This window comes from Acartia tonsa, chromosome 9, assembly GCF_053477335.1.
Source record: "Acartia tonsa isolate MP-2025a chromosome 9, ASM5347733v1, whole genome shotgun sequence".
NCBI classification, from domain to species: domain Eukaryota; kingdom Metazoa; phylum Arthropoda; class Copepoda; order Calanoida; family Acartiidae; genus Acartia; species Acartia tonsa.
This window is the reverse complement of record NC_137268.1, coordinates 35,279,049-35,294,074: the sequence shown is the minus strand read 5'-3', so window position 1 is coordinate 35,294,074 and position 15,026 is coordinate 35,279,049. Positions and strand designations below refer to the sequence as shown.

The 15,026-nt window shown below is 32.7% G+C and overlaps 1 protein-coding gene across 1 annotated transcript; it reads right to left on the bottom strand.

Moving 5' to 3' along the window:
* Positions 1–5,432: 5,432 nt before the first annotated feature.
* LOC145327509 (uncharacterized) lies at positions 5,433–8,185 on the bottom strand. Its single transcript, XM_080171055.1, has 5 exons — positions 8,162–8,185; positions 7,702–7,798; positions 7,072–7,147; positions 6,198–6,293; positions 5,433–5,607 (listed from the first exon to the last, which is right to left on the bottom strand). The coding sequence occupies exons 1-5, from the start codon at positions 8,183–8,185 to the stop codon at positions 5,433–5,435; spliced, it is 468 nt and encodes a 155-aa protein (XP_080027181.1).
* Between the last annotated feature and the right edge of the window lie 6,841 nt (positions 8,186–15,026).

Genomic DNA, 15,026 nt, shown 5'->3' with positions numbered 1-15,026 from the left:
CTTTTTTTCTGGCAATTCTATAGGTTAATTTTATAGATTAAGCTTCCCGATTCGTCAATTTTTGCGATTTGTGATTGGCTAGTTTAGTAGTTACAATTCTTAAAATAACTTTTTTATTTTTTCTATTTTTTATTACAATTTTTTAAAACTTTTTCAATTTTGCTTACAATGGATTCATATTATTTTTCTCATTCTAATGGTATATATGAACCCATATTTTTTATGTCTGTATGAGAAAATATTTAGGTTTAATGTTTTGATTAAACCGAGGTTAAAAAAATAGATTTTTTCAACAATTACTCAACAGAATTTTAAAAGTAAGGTGTCAAATTAAAGATCTTACTATTTTTGTTTATACTGGCTATTTTCTTCTTTTATTTTGTTGTGTTTTAGTACCTTAAAACCGACTTAATTATTTTTTTTAAAAACTTAAATTACTTAAAAAATAAGAGGTCTACAAAAAAACCAATTGCATATCTGAATTCTATGAAAAATTTTACATCTAATACTTACTGAAAGGACCGGCTAGCTATCTTAAATAAAAAGCAAAAAAGTTGATGCAACTTCTTTAGGAATAATAGTTTGCCCTATCGATTTCAAACTTGTTATGATGATTCCTGTTAAAGTTGGGCACAATTTAGAAAGCGTAGCAGTTCTACAATAATTACCATAAGGTCCGTCCAATTCTTTCACCAGATTTTCATGTTCTATAATAAAGTGTACTCTGTATGGGGCTAAATTAACGATCTACCCCCCATCCAACCTCTTTTACCCCATCATCTTTCCTCCTACTGGATAAACGACCCCACCAAAAAAGCGGGGGAAATTACAACCCAAATTGACGACAATTTTTCTCCTGTTATATCATTCACGTATATTCTACACCATTAATATAATTTAATTTGATTCATAGGACGACAAAGGCTAATTTTATAAGCTAGCATCTTGTATTTAATTTTTTGGAGGCAAAATTTATACGGAATTTTCTATGGGTGTTGTTATCCTTGTTAAATTAGATTGCCTGATTGAAAACAGCTATTTAAGTTTTCAAATAAGAGTACGCGACAAGTTTATTTGATATCAAACGTTTTCCTATATTTTTAAAGTATGTCCTCTTGTTAAAATTGTCTGATTATTTTCAAACTTTTCATATTTTTATAAATTTCGACTTATATGTCGACATTACTTGTAAAGTTATAAAAAAACATTAAATATCTTTTAATTATTAAATATAACTTGCAATAAAAAGTATATTTACCAAAGAATAACATCATCAATAAGTAGCAAAGCAAATAAAAAATGATGGAATGGACAAACGGACAAAGCTAACATTCAGTTGCCATAACAAAAAATGAGAGAATATGAAAAAAAATAAGAAAATCACTAAACCATTAAAAAATAAGTGTTTTTGTCTCTTGAAGTATAACCGAAAAACAATGTATAGACTGAATGCACATAGGCCATAGGAATCTTCACTGAAAATTTCCCCAATAGCGTTACAGACTACTGACTGATTGATGGACAACGTGAATTATAGAGTAGCTTTACTACTAATAAGGATAAAAATCAGTCTATGATGATTTAAGATTTGACACAAACATATAACAATTTCAAAGTAGTTAATTTTGTCTAAAGCGAAGCTTATCTTTAAAAAATTGTCGGTTAGTCCGTTCATCCGTCCGTCCAAAATTGCACAATGATTCCATAAGGAATTTTGCACGTCATCTTTCAGCCTTTACTTTTATTTACTATTTTTTGTTAATATTAACAATTAGGCACACGGTTTCTTAGCGATGCATCTCTATAATCAAATATATCCATAAATGCATTCTGTATTTTAGTAACTTTATAGACCTCTAAATAATATCAAATTTTAAAGTTAGATAAAGCTCGTCAATCAGAGGTCGGTTTTAAAATAGCTTCTTTTACTTGTATAAGAGAAGTAATGCCGCGACAATAATCAGTATCGTGGCCTTTTCGCATTTGAAGTGGCCAAATTAGTATAAAATTAAATGCATTTTAAAGAAAAATTTACTCATTTGCATTTATTTTTATTCTTACTTGGCCACTTCAAATGCAAATATGCGGCGATACTGTTTATTGTCGCGGCATTACTTTTCTTATAGACGTATAAGAAGCTATTTTAAAACCGGTCTCAGAATTGGCAATCTTTACTTTCATGGATGTTGTGATCCTTGTTTACATTACAAATTGAATCAGAATGATAAGGTAGGTCAGAATAGTACTCAACATTGCCACCAGAGTTCCCTTCTCTATCATGAAGAACCCTTTCAACAATGGATATAGAATAGGTGGATATTGTCACAGGGAAATTAAATCAGAGAGAGAGAGAGAGGGGACAATCGAATGTTTATAACACTAATTCCCAAAGTTTAAAAAAATGTTTTCTTATTCATTGGCTTAACAACTTTGGGAACTTTGGTGAATTTTGATTAGTTGGTTAATTAAGTCAAGTGTTGAAACGTTTCAACAACTAATTTTAATCTACAGAAGGAGTAAATTTGTGTATCATAATTGGGGATGTACATCAATTTATCGGCCATTGTCCTATCCCTATGGATCCCTGGTTAAGGTATTGTTCAATACGCTCCTCCATGGTCAGGGGAGGAAATTGGGTAAAGTCATATAAAGGAGGGAAAGAAGGAGGGGGGTCGTTCGATTAGACAGCTGAGAGAAATATTTTATTAGGGTATACGAGGTAGCTGGACAAAGTGTCTCACCAAATTAGCCTTGTGACGTCATAAAAATGAGGGATTATCCATCTCTTTTTTAGGTTTTTTTTCCACTTCTCCTCTGATCTCCCTTATTTTTATGACGTCACATGGCTGATTTTTGTGACGCTTTGTCCAGCTACTATACGATAATCTGTCACAATATCCATTTTTATTATATCCATTCCTTCAGCTGATATGCCCAATTCTTTCTCGTACAGGTTGATAGCAGCCAGCAGCCTCCGGCTTTCACGCTCATCAGTTTGGTCGGCATACAGACCCCTACAATTTTATATCCTTTATAGCTTGTAGTTCTGTAGAACACTCTAATCCAGTGCAGTGGTGGTTTCAATTATTTTCTATTTGTTTCAAAATTTGTTGAGGGGGGGGGATATTATATGCTCGACACTTTTGCCACTCACTTTGTCTTAACGTCTATCTAGATGTTCATCTGTTTGTCTATCCTAAATGGATTTACTCGTCTATTCTAGCTGTAGCTGGGATAGGCAGCTGAATTCTTTTGTGAAGATTCCTCAATTAATACATCTATTGTATTAATCGGGCAATCCTTTGGTGTGTCTGTAATGCTAATGTATATTAAATTTCATAAAAAAAATGTTTTACTCAGCTCCCCAACACGAACTGAATTTTTAAATATCCTATATCCATTTAAATTCACAAAAATTACCAAAAATTTTCCAGGGAATCTCGGGTGATCTGTAGGAAATCTTCGGCATTGAGTGCCAGGTTGACGGGTATCATTATAACCATCAGGGAACAGATCAGGAACTGGGCTAGGGCCAGTAGTTTACTGAATTTTACAAATATGCATATTAATCGTCTTTACGACGAAACGTTGCCTCCTATAAAATCATAAAAAATCAGCTAAAATTACAAAATACTTTTTCTTAGATACTACTGATTTATTAGGTTAATTGCCTCAAGAATTTTATTACGAAAAAAATAGAAAATATTTATAATATAATTATACACATTCCTTGTTTCTTTGAGATCACTTTTTGCTACGAGAAAAGTAGTAAGAAATATTTGAAAAACTCCAATGACTGTCATGGTTGAAAAGAAGAGAAACAATGGTTTGGAGATGGCCTCTTTTGTCCTAAATGTGTTAAATAATTTTTGAATTTGTAAATTTATCTAATTTTTAAGAAATTTTATTTTTAGTAGTGAAGCTATAAATCGCTTTGTCTGTCCGTCAGCCCGTCCGTTACGCTATTAAAGCTAGATCTCTGATATTTCTTGTCAACATTCCTCTTTTTATGGTGGATATTAAAGCATATTCCATCTATGGCATTCCAGTTCCACTGCTTTGGAGCAGCCTTTGTTAGAAGAAGTAATTATAAATTTTTACTTTTCACACTTTTCTTATTTTTTCTGCTGACATTAAAGATTTCTGATTTTTTTCTTCTAATATACAACTTAGTCCTTCATATACATAAATATATTTTGATGAAGGTTTTGTGATTTCAATCAATCTTAATATTTTTTTTCTGAAACAGCGTATGATGCCCTATGAAAAATGACGTTTAATACAAAAAAAAATACCAATGACAGGCCAGTATACATTTTACCATTGGTCAATTACTATGTATACTGGCCTATCATTGGTTATTTGAATTGTATGGCATAATTTTTAATAGGGAACTTTACGCTGTTTCTTTTTTTCTTCTTATATTTTTATGGCCACCGAACATTTGCGTGATAATTCACTGTCTGTTGGTCAATCCATGATATTTTGTGCTTTGCTACCTATGTACGCTGTCATCCTTGTTTAATCTCTAAAATCTATATAGATGATGAACAAATGAAGCTTTTTATAGTGCATATAAAAATGACTTCATACTGGCCTGCCATTGGTAATTTAGTCTGTGTATTGGTCTATCATTGGTCATTTGTATGGCGTCATTTTTTATATGCACGCACTATTAAGAGCTTCTTAGTGAAGGCAAGCTAAATATTATTTCAAAAATATTTTGTTTTGAAATTTGTTTCATATTGATATGTTTATTTAATTAAATTTATTATATTGAAAGCTTACCTAACAGTGAAGTCTTTGAATTCTCTGCAAGCATCCGATGGTCTAGAATAATCACTCATTTGTTCTGAAAAGTCTTTGGTGTCCCTTTAAACAAGATTTTGTGATTATCCTAAATATCCTTTTATATAAAGAAGTAAGGTATTTTTGTCTGAAGCTAAATTTGTCTTTATTAAAATTTTTAAATAAAAATAGATGTAGAGTCTGCTGCAGGATGAACCTGGATCTGGCTGCACACTTTTTATATTTTTTATATACCTGGATGACACTTCTAGGTTTGCTGGCTGTCATATATATGCCAGGATTATTAAATTCTAAATATTCTTTCTCAATGATTCGTGGCTTTGTATCTTATCCAAACAGAAAATAAAGTAGAAAAATTTAAACCCCCCCTATTCATATTAGGGTGTATAAAATCATAGCTAATCTTTTCCTGATACAAAAAGAAATGAGTGAGCTGAAGACAAAGAGATGAGAAATGATTCCATATTCTGCAAGAATCAACTGTCCGATTCTGGTAATGAAGCTGCTTATATTTAAAAAAATAACGTCATACAAATGATACAAATGACCAATGTAGATGTGTTTAGTGCCCTAGGAAAATGGGGATAGCTGTCACAGCTTTTGGCCTACCTATTCTATTAACGTCATTTTTTTATGTGTACTATAAGCCTCTTCCTGATAATAGCAAAGATCCATTCAAATTCTGTGTTAACTCCCCGAAATTGAATGATCCTGATTGCTATTGAGACACCTATGTAGGTAAGCCCAAGCAGTACTATGAACAGGAGCATCCAGGGGTGGTTGGGTGCTGGCAGGTTCCTGCAATGAATATCACAATGTTAAAAAATAGAATTGGTTTTAGTTCATTTTAATTTTGGCTTGAATCCTTGATCCGGATTTAGGCTATTTTTTTCCCCTTTCTACCCTTTTGAATAAAGTGTTCCCTAGATTATGGGGCGCAACCCTTAGTATAATGTAAAGTAGCAAGTGGCCAAAGCTAAAGATCAAAAAAATTGCTTGCCCCAATAGTTTGTACTTTTCAGTGATGCTTTATAAATGTCTAGCATCGGTTTTGGTCTTTTTCTCTGATATAGGATACAAATTATTTCGTACTATGTTTCTACATAATATGGATTTTAATTATTCATTGAGCTTAGTAACTGAACAAATGATGCGCAAGGACGTCCAGGGGAGGGTGGTAAAGTTGTGATTACCCCCCCCCCAAGCAAATTTTACCCCTGGGGTAAAAATTTTGTGGAGGGATAAAAAAAAAATTTGCGGTGCACTTCCCGCGCCATTTTACCCACACCAAAAACAAATTCCCCCACCCCCTTAAAAATTTCCTCCCCCCCCCCCAAATAAAAAAGCTTGGACGCCCCTGATGATGCGTATGGAATCATTAAGATTACTTTTCATTGACAAACTCTGGTAGTTTTCTCTTGATCATAAAGTTGTAGTCCGGACAGAAGAGGCCGCTGATCAGGAATCCAATTGCAACAATCACTCTGAAATAAATACTGACATCATACTGGCCTGCCATTAGTAATTTAGTCTGCTGAAAATGACGTCGTACTGGCCTACCATGCATTGGTCAATTAAAATGTATACTGGTCTTCCGTTGGTAATTTATTCTGCTTCTACAAATTTAAAATTACAGTCAATTTTCCACGAATATTAAATAAAAAATCACAAGATTAATACAAGTTTTGTTAGTCTGAGCCTTCAGCCAATCGGGGCTAACAATACTTAAACTTATAATTTTTCATTTTAATATCCACGGAAAGCTGTCTTTAATACGATGCAATTATAGTTATTTCTCACTTCGTATTATAAACAGATTTCCGCGGATATAGAATGTACATTTATAAGATTAAAACCAGTTTTTTAGCCCCGAGGTGCCGAAGGCACGGGCTAAAAAAACTAGTTTTAATCTTACGATTGTACATTTTTATATTCGTAGAAAGCAGGATATAATACGATGCTAGACATAGTTATTTCGTATGGATGAGAACCGGTTTCTATCCACCGGATTCAAATGAATACGAGAAATAACTATTATCAGCTTTAAATTCTTAGGACCATTAGAGAACAGTTGAAGCATTTGTATTATAGCTGTTACTAGCGGATATGCCCCGAGCACATGCCCATAAATGATTGCCTCCAAACTAGTAATGTCCAAATATTTCAACCAATAATTTAATCTACTAATTTTGTTTGTCATATCAATTTATCGTCCATTGTCTTATTCTTTAACCTCCCTGACTAAAGAACATAAAATAAAACCTGAGGTCTTGTTCCCAATCTTGAGGAGGTTCTCTGAAGTACTCCAGAAAAACATTTAGTCCAAGAATAAGGCAGCCTGAAATAATTTCATTTTGCTTTATAAAAATAAACAGCTAATTTTGTCTTTGCAGATTTCTCTGATATTTTATAGTTATTTATAACATCGTATTAGAAACTATCAGATTTCCGCGAATATTATGATGAAAATCCCGGAGAGGCCGAAGGCTTGGGCTAACAAAAATGTTATTAATTTTATGATTTTTACTTTTAATATTCGTAAATAATTGTCTGTAATACGATGATATAAATGATAAATAATTATCAGAATAACTGAGAACTGGTTCTAATCCAGCGGATATTAGTTGGTTTCAAAGCCATACTGGAATTTATTCTTGTCGCTCGACAATGCTGTATAGGACATTGTCTAGTGACATTGGAAATAAGATGTCATTTACTAAGCTGTCTGTAAAGATATACGTTTAAAATTCATTTTAGAATGTTTAGAATCTTAAATTCACTTTGTACGCTCCTTATGGATGTTTTATCCTAGTTTTTGAAATAATTGCTTTGAAAAGTTATTTTTTTAATTTTAATGTAAATAAATATAATATAATAATTCATACAAACTACCTTTCAATAAAAGAACACTTGTAAACTTGGAAACCAAAAAGAAAGATTGAATTTTGTAATTCAGTTGTAACACCTTTGAGGTCAGACTTTGCTTCTCCTAAAATTAAAAGTCCTATCCAATTATATAAAGTAGTAAGGTGTGTGTTTTTTGTCTGTAGTTTAAGAAGTGACCATACAACTGATTGAGTTCTTCACTTTAGGGAAACATTACATGGTTCCCGGGAAGGTTTTAGACTTTTATATGTTTGAGTCTTTGGATAGTTTTATGCTATTCTTCGCTGACTGCTGAACCGATTAGGCTGTGCTTTGGTATATGTCATAGGAATCTTTCCTAAAAATTTCAGATCTCTATCTTGAATAGGAGCCGAGAAAAACACGTTTCCCCCATTCATTAATTACGGACAGACATTCGGAATTATAGAGTAGCTTCGCTACTAAAGATACATAATGAATTTGTTGCCTGTATGTTAACCGTTGTAGCCATAATGCCATACTAATTATACTTAAACATAAAATAAAAACCGTTTACCTATAAATTTATTTATTTTGTCAATGCTAGAGGTAAGGATTCTAAAAAAATATTAATTGTGTTTTACTTAATCTAGTCAATGAAATATATAGTACATAAAATAAATAAATTTAAATGTCCTTATAAATGGAAGCTGTTTATACTGCCTTTAAAAAATGACTTTATACTATAAAAATGACAAATGATAGGCCGATACACAGACTAAATTACCAATGGCAGGCCAGTATACATCTTAATTGACGAATGGTAGGCCACAGTGCGTAATTTTTTAAACGCACTATAAAAAGCTTCTTATAAATAGCGCAGCTTCTCTAAAACTAGGGCCTGTATGAACGTACGTACGTCTGTATGAGTCATGAGCTTTTTTCAAAAGGTACAAAAAATAAAGGACTATGTTTTAACCCGCAAAATATTGTCTGTAATACGATGCTATACATGATTTTTTAGTATTACTGTGAACCGGTTCTAGTCCAACGGATATTAATCTAATTTCTTAATTTCTAAGCCATACTGATATACCTCTATTCTAAAAATAGTAAAACGCAATTATAGAAATTAAATAGAACATTATTTGCACTTCTAGTTTACTAATGGTGTATTTTTTAAATCGAAGCTTTTCTGTATTTAGGGTCAGTCGTCCGTCTAGAACGGATAGCTTTTTTCGTTAATTTAGGCATTTTAGAATTGTCCTATCGATTTCAAACTTTGCATGGTGATTCCTGTAGTAGTTAGGTACGATTTAGAAAGCGTAGCAACTCTTTAATCGTTACCAGAATGTCATCTTTTTAAAAACAAATTTTTGTGTTATATATTAATCCGATAAATCTGATTTTTGGAATACTGATTCCTAGGACAACAAAGAACAATGTTATAAGCGAAGCATTTCTATAATCAGGGGCTGAACGTGTAAGTATGTACTTAAACATTATCCTGTATTTAGGCAATTTTTCAACAAATTTACTTACAATTTTGTTTCGACTTTTATACATTTATATTCTGCTTATTATTTTTGACACTCTACAAGTGCTAATGTTCGTTTGTCCTACCGTTTAAGAGCTTTACTTTTATGAATGATGTCATCCTTGTTTCTTGGCTACTCTATTGCTTACTAGTTGCCTCGCTCCTAGATTCTAGAGGAGGTCAAAGGGTGTCAGAAATGGCCTAAAACAACCCAAGACATTAATGATTCACTGAAAAGTACTATTAATTCGCAATACCAGTTTCCGAGATCTTCAGCTTTAGACAACAAAAACTAATATCTTCCTTTGACTTATATATGGAAGTTTCACTGTGAAGGAGAACCGTATTGGTTCAGCGGTTAGGGAGATCCTCTACAATAAACAGACAGATAGACATTTACTACTAAACCAAAGCTGTGCTATTTTGTGATGTTACCATTTTTTTGTCAATGTTATTTTGGGCTAATGCTTATAAAATTACATAATAACTATCAATTTTAACTTTAAACGGGCCGAAATATTATAAATAACACATTATTATAGATTTTATAGATTATCAGTCTGAATATTGTTAAAAACATGCATTTTTCTTTTTTATAAAGTACAAAGTCTAGTTTTTAACATTTGCAATCAAATTTTCTTTAGGTTTTTATCCAAGAACTTGAATGTGTCATGTTAGTCTGTCTGTTTGCCTGTATATCTTACTCAAGGAAATTATCATATCTCTGACGTTTTTCATCGAATTTTCTTTTTTTTGGTTAAAAATAAAAAAAAGCAAGGCTGTCTGTCTAAGTCATATTTAAAACAAAACAAGGACTATTGCGTGAGGTGTTAAGTGAAGGGAAATGGTAGAAAAAAAGAAGGGGAAGGGGAATGGAAGAGAAGGGGGAAGAGGTGGGATGGGGATATAGTTAGAAGGAGGGAGGGAGGGAAATGCGGTTGGGTGTCAACACCCACTTATTTCTCCTATCATTCAGGACCACATCTTTAAAAACCATTAAAATTGCTGAATTTCTCGTTTTTTACCCCTTCCCTCAAGGTTCAAACACCCCCTATCAAAACCCTGTGCACGCCACTGGTACTTAGCAAACACCAACTTTTTTATGACATGTCAAATAATTATCGGCAGGGAGGGAGGGGACATTGGGCTGTTTATTAAACTATACCCCAAAGTCTAATAATAACGTTTTCATATTTGTTGACTTGTGGACAACCTTGGGGACTTTTATTGAGTATTGATAATTGGTTCATTTAGTTGATGGTCCAAACGTTTAAACCACTAATTGTAATTGTAATCTACAGAAGGGGTAATTTTGTAATTTTACTTGGGATGAACATCAATTTATCGGCCATTGTCTTATCCCTTTCGATCTCTGAACTTATATATGACATGTTAAATAATTATAGGTCAATAATAAAAAGGCAGAAATTAATTATGTTTAATTATTATATTTGTTTTTTCCTTGGACTTTTATATTTGATACGTAATTATATGTACTTAAAAATACAGGGAAAGCCAAGATCCAATAATGCACAGGGAAAGCTTCAATGAAAAAATCGCGTAAAAAAAGTCTTTTTCTCGCATTTATGTACAACACTGTGAGATAACCGTGCAGGTATGAGTAATCACTTTTCTGCAGCCTTTAAAGTTCTTGGATTTTTAGAGATAATCGTTACCAGAAACATTTTACCGTGGAGTGCAATAGACCTAACAATTTTTTCTTAACCTAACCAAAAGTAAGCGTCAACATACGTTTTTGAAAGGTTCGTTTGTGGACGTGTTCCGTTCATTTTCGACTTGAGGAAAGCTCCTTTAAAGATCACGAGTGGCCACGCCAATAGGCTCTGATTGAAGGGGTGATAGATAAAAAGCTTAGAATCATCACAAGACTTAAGTATAAGATTAGAATGGCCTCAAACTATTACAGGAGCTATGTGAAGCTGATCCATAAAAACTCAATCGGTTAAGATATTAAGCTTCAAGCATGAAAATGCTTGCTTTTTAATATAATAGAATAATTTTGATAAGCAGTTTGATATTAACAAAGCGTTTAATTGAACAAAAAAGTTATCTAAAATGAAAAAAATACCCGAGTTAAATAATAAAAGCAAAAAGTTTGACATGGCTCTCAATACATATTTTTAAAAATCAGCAAAACCAATAAAACACCTTTTATTGTAAATTTGCCTTTCTTATTTGAAACCTTTTATAAAGTTTTTAACTCAATCTGTTTAAAGGGCCCCTTTGAAGTATGTATAACTTTAAAGCACTCTTTTAAAAGCAATATTTAACAGAGGCGGGTTCTTTAACTATACATTTAGTACAGTAAAATATAGGCGAGGCTGCTGTTACATCAGGTTCAGCAACAAGGCATAACAAATGGGTTCAGTGTCCAAACAACTGGGGTATTAGGTAAAGTAACACTCTACATATAAACAACTTTATGACTGAACATCCTTTGTCTAGAGGTTTTGACTGTTCATGATAATGAGTTGCACTTGTTACCTCGTAAAATGGTTTTAAAAAATCTGTCGGGATTGGGGTGAGGGGTGGAGATGAATATTTTTGAAATCCATATCCTAAGGGTTTCAGAACGACTGAAAACCTGGCATGAGTACATAGGTATAGCGCAATAATATTTTTTATTCAATATATTCTTTAAAATATTTAAAAGTATAAAATATTCAATTATTATATAAAAGTAACAAAGGATCTCGTTAACTGCTGAACTGATATGTTTTTTTTTCTATGTAGCTTCTCATAGGATCTTGGAAAATTTTAATCATTTTTGGGGAGGGTACCATGACCCTCCCAGAAGAAATCTCTCCTAGAAAAAAATAACTCTAATAGTAACAAATAACATAAGATATTGGCCAATTTTAGGTTTTGTAAGTCACATTTAAACCTCCAGCTGTTATTATACACTGTAGAATACTCCTAAAAACTAGCAAGAATTTTGTGTACCTTATTCGTACCCTACCAAAATCTCTTACTGTTATAATACGATGTAAAATACTCCTAGAAACCAGAAAGAAATTTGTGTACCTTATTCGAATTCGTACCCCCGCCAATCCTATCCTATGTGCATACACTAAAACCTCCAGCTGTTATTGTACGCTGTAGAATACTCCTAGAACCAAGAAAGAATTTTGTGTACCTTATTCGTACCCTATGCTATGTGCATACACTCAGCCAAAACTCAACCACCACCACCAATAACAAAGTTTTAACAGATTTTCTTTTAAAAGTAAATATCAAACACAAATCAAAGGATATTTCAAATATTTGGCAATGGTGTTCCTTTAAAAATAATAAATAGTAGAAAAGAACAGTTTTTGATTTTGAAAATTTTAAGCGTTATAAATGATTAAAGTATTAGGTTGTCTCTCTGTCTGTCACGAAGGATCTCACTAGAACCTGAACCGATGAGGTTCTGCTTCACAGTTAAGACTCGTATAGGTGCTTAATTCAGGTTTAAACCTAATTTGAGGGATGGTTCCTTCATCCTCCCAAAATAAAGAAATGTATTTCAAGCTAAATCTAGTAACCTCCCCTTCCCTATTTTTTTTAACCCTTTTAGGTAAATGTTAAGAGAGGGTGGGGAAACAAAGAAACTCAACCATTGCTAGAAAATTATATAAATTAACCTCCACTGGATGTATAATACAAAACACGTGTGTTGCATTAGATCTCATAAATGGAAAAATTGTTCGGTCCACATTCTTTAGGGAAGTAAATATCCATCCTATTTTCCCCATCCTTCAATTTAAAAAAAAATCTTTCTCTTTTTAAAGCAAAAGATTAAATATTAAAAATGGGGATGTGGAGTTTAATGGTTGTGCTGTTTTTCTTTATCCGACGATTTCAAAGAAACATAATTTGGCTTTAAAGAGGAATGTAATGTAAATGTTTACAAATATTGCAACAGAGTTAAAAATTGGGGGGGGGGGGAGGCAAAATTGGAAAAGTTATTTGTAGAAAAGTTTCTTTGTAATATGATAGGATTCAGGTGTTTGAGGAGGGGGAGGGGATACACCCCCTCTTTAATAGAAGCAGGTTAAGGGGTGTTGAATTTTCATATTGGTTTTCAATTTGTGGCGTTATTGTATGTTGTTTCAACAAGGAAAATAATAACTAAAGTAGCGCAACATATTCACTCTCACAAAGCTTACACAATTAAAAACCAATGATAGGCCAATTCACAGAATAAATAACCAATGCCAGCGCAGTATACATATCAATTGACCAATGTTAGGCCAGTATAGGCACTATAAAAAGCTTCACTCACATACACACACTGAACTTTTAAAAAGTTTGATTATTTTAGTGTTTAATACAGCGAATGAAGGTTTTTAGGGCTAAGGTAATCATTTTTCAACTTAGCACAGCTCCTCAGAAAATATTTTTTTTGTATATCAAAAAGAAGGCGTTCTTTTACAAATATTTTTTTTTTTTTTTTTACAAAATAGTCTTCATTGTGTTATCATAAAGAAACAGCATTTTACCTTTTTTTTTATTTTAAACATACTTAAAAATTGTCCCCTATAATAAGAGAAATCCCCCTCCCCAACAAAAACCAATAATTAATATATTTATTTGACATACGCTAATTTAACAGTTTTATTGGTACTAAATGTGCAATACATTTGATCGAATTGGCAATACTCTAGAACATTGCTCTCTCTAATTTGGCTGGGTCTTAACAACAGACAGAACTTAATTATAGAGCAGTTTCGCTACCATTAGAGGCTGGATGGTATAATTGAAAAGCTTCTATCAAATTGATTTGGAATAAATTCATATTTTGGTTGCTTTCAAGCTGTTTGCCTCTTTCTATGTATAGAATCTACAGAGGTCTAATTGTGAGAAAAAGGGGGAGGGTAAATGCAACCATCTCGTAATCAGTGCAAAAATGGCACTTAGAATAAGGATTGATGTAGATGTTGAATTTTTCTAGATAGATCTGATTTGGAAGAAAGGGAGGGGGGGGGGGGGGGTTGCGTAATGACATCTGAACTTAAACAGTGAGCAAAATGGTCTAAAAATAGAGCTAGATTCTTGAAACTTGATACATAAGTCTAGTCCTATAGGTACTATATCTAAATGAAAAAAATGAAAGATGATTTAGGAGACCGAAATTCAAAAAACCTATAATTTCATATATGACAACACAAAATATGAAAAAATGCACATAATCCCTGCAAGCCACCCACCTAGCCCGCTGGGGTCGGTCCCCGACTAGCTGAATCATCTTAAATAATGTTCTTGTGAATAGACACAGCGTATTCAAGGGAAAAACCTAAGAAAAAAACAATGATAGGTAAGTCTCTACATCAAAATAGACCAAAAAAGACATAAAAACCCTATTTTCGCAGGGCTTTTCGTACCTAACCTAACCCAAAAAAATTTTTTCATTTAGATGTAGCACCTAGGCTTATGTACCCCCCCCCCTATTTTATATCCATACAATCGAATTAGCTGCCTATTGTGCCATCCCCATATCCCAGAATAAAGCAAAGCTATACAAATTCAGGGATCTTAAGGGATAAGACAATGAACTATAAAATGATGTAAAACCAATATATTTTGTTGTTGATCAAAACCAATAGAAATTTTGGACACTTTGAACCAACCAATCCTGAATTAGTAATAATACCGAAAAGCGTGAATCAACCAAAAAGAAAGTCTGATTTTAAAACTTTTGGAACCATTTAATTTGCAGTCTAATGTTCCCTCCCTCCCTGCAAAAAATCGAACAAACGAACATAATCAGTTAAGAGAGACGGACGTACAGACAGACCGTAAATTTAGAAAAGCTTCAATTAAAAAACACTTA

What these genes read in the sequence shown, in the direction of transcription:
- LOC145327509 (XM_080171055.1), bottom strand. Translation starts at nt 8,185, where the DNA reads ATGGCTACAACGGTTAACATACAG. An exon ending in GATTGGGAACAAGACCTCAG is followed by an intron (nt 6,294 to 7,071) that starts GTTTTATTTTAT and finishes TATTTATTTCAG; the next exon opens with AGTGATTGTTGCAATTGGAT. An exon ending in CCAGAGTTTGTCAATGAAAA is followed by an intron (nt 5,608 to 6,197) that starts GTAATCTTAATG and finishes TATTCATTGCAG; the next exon opens with GAACCTGCCAGCACCCAACC.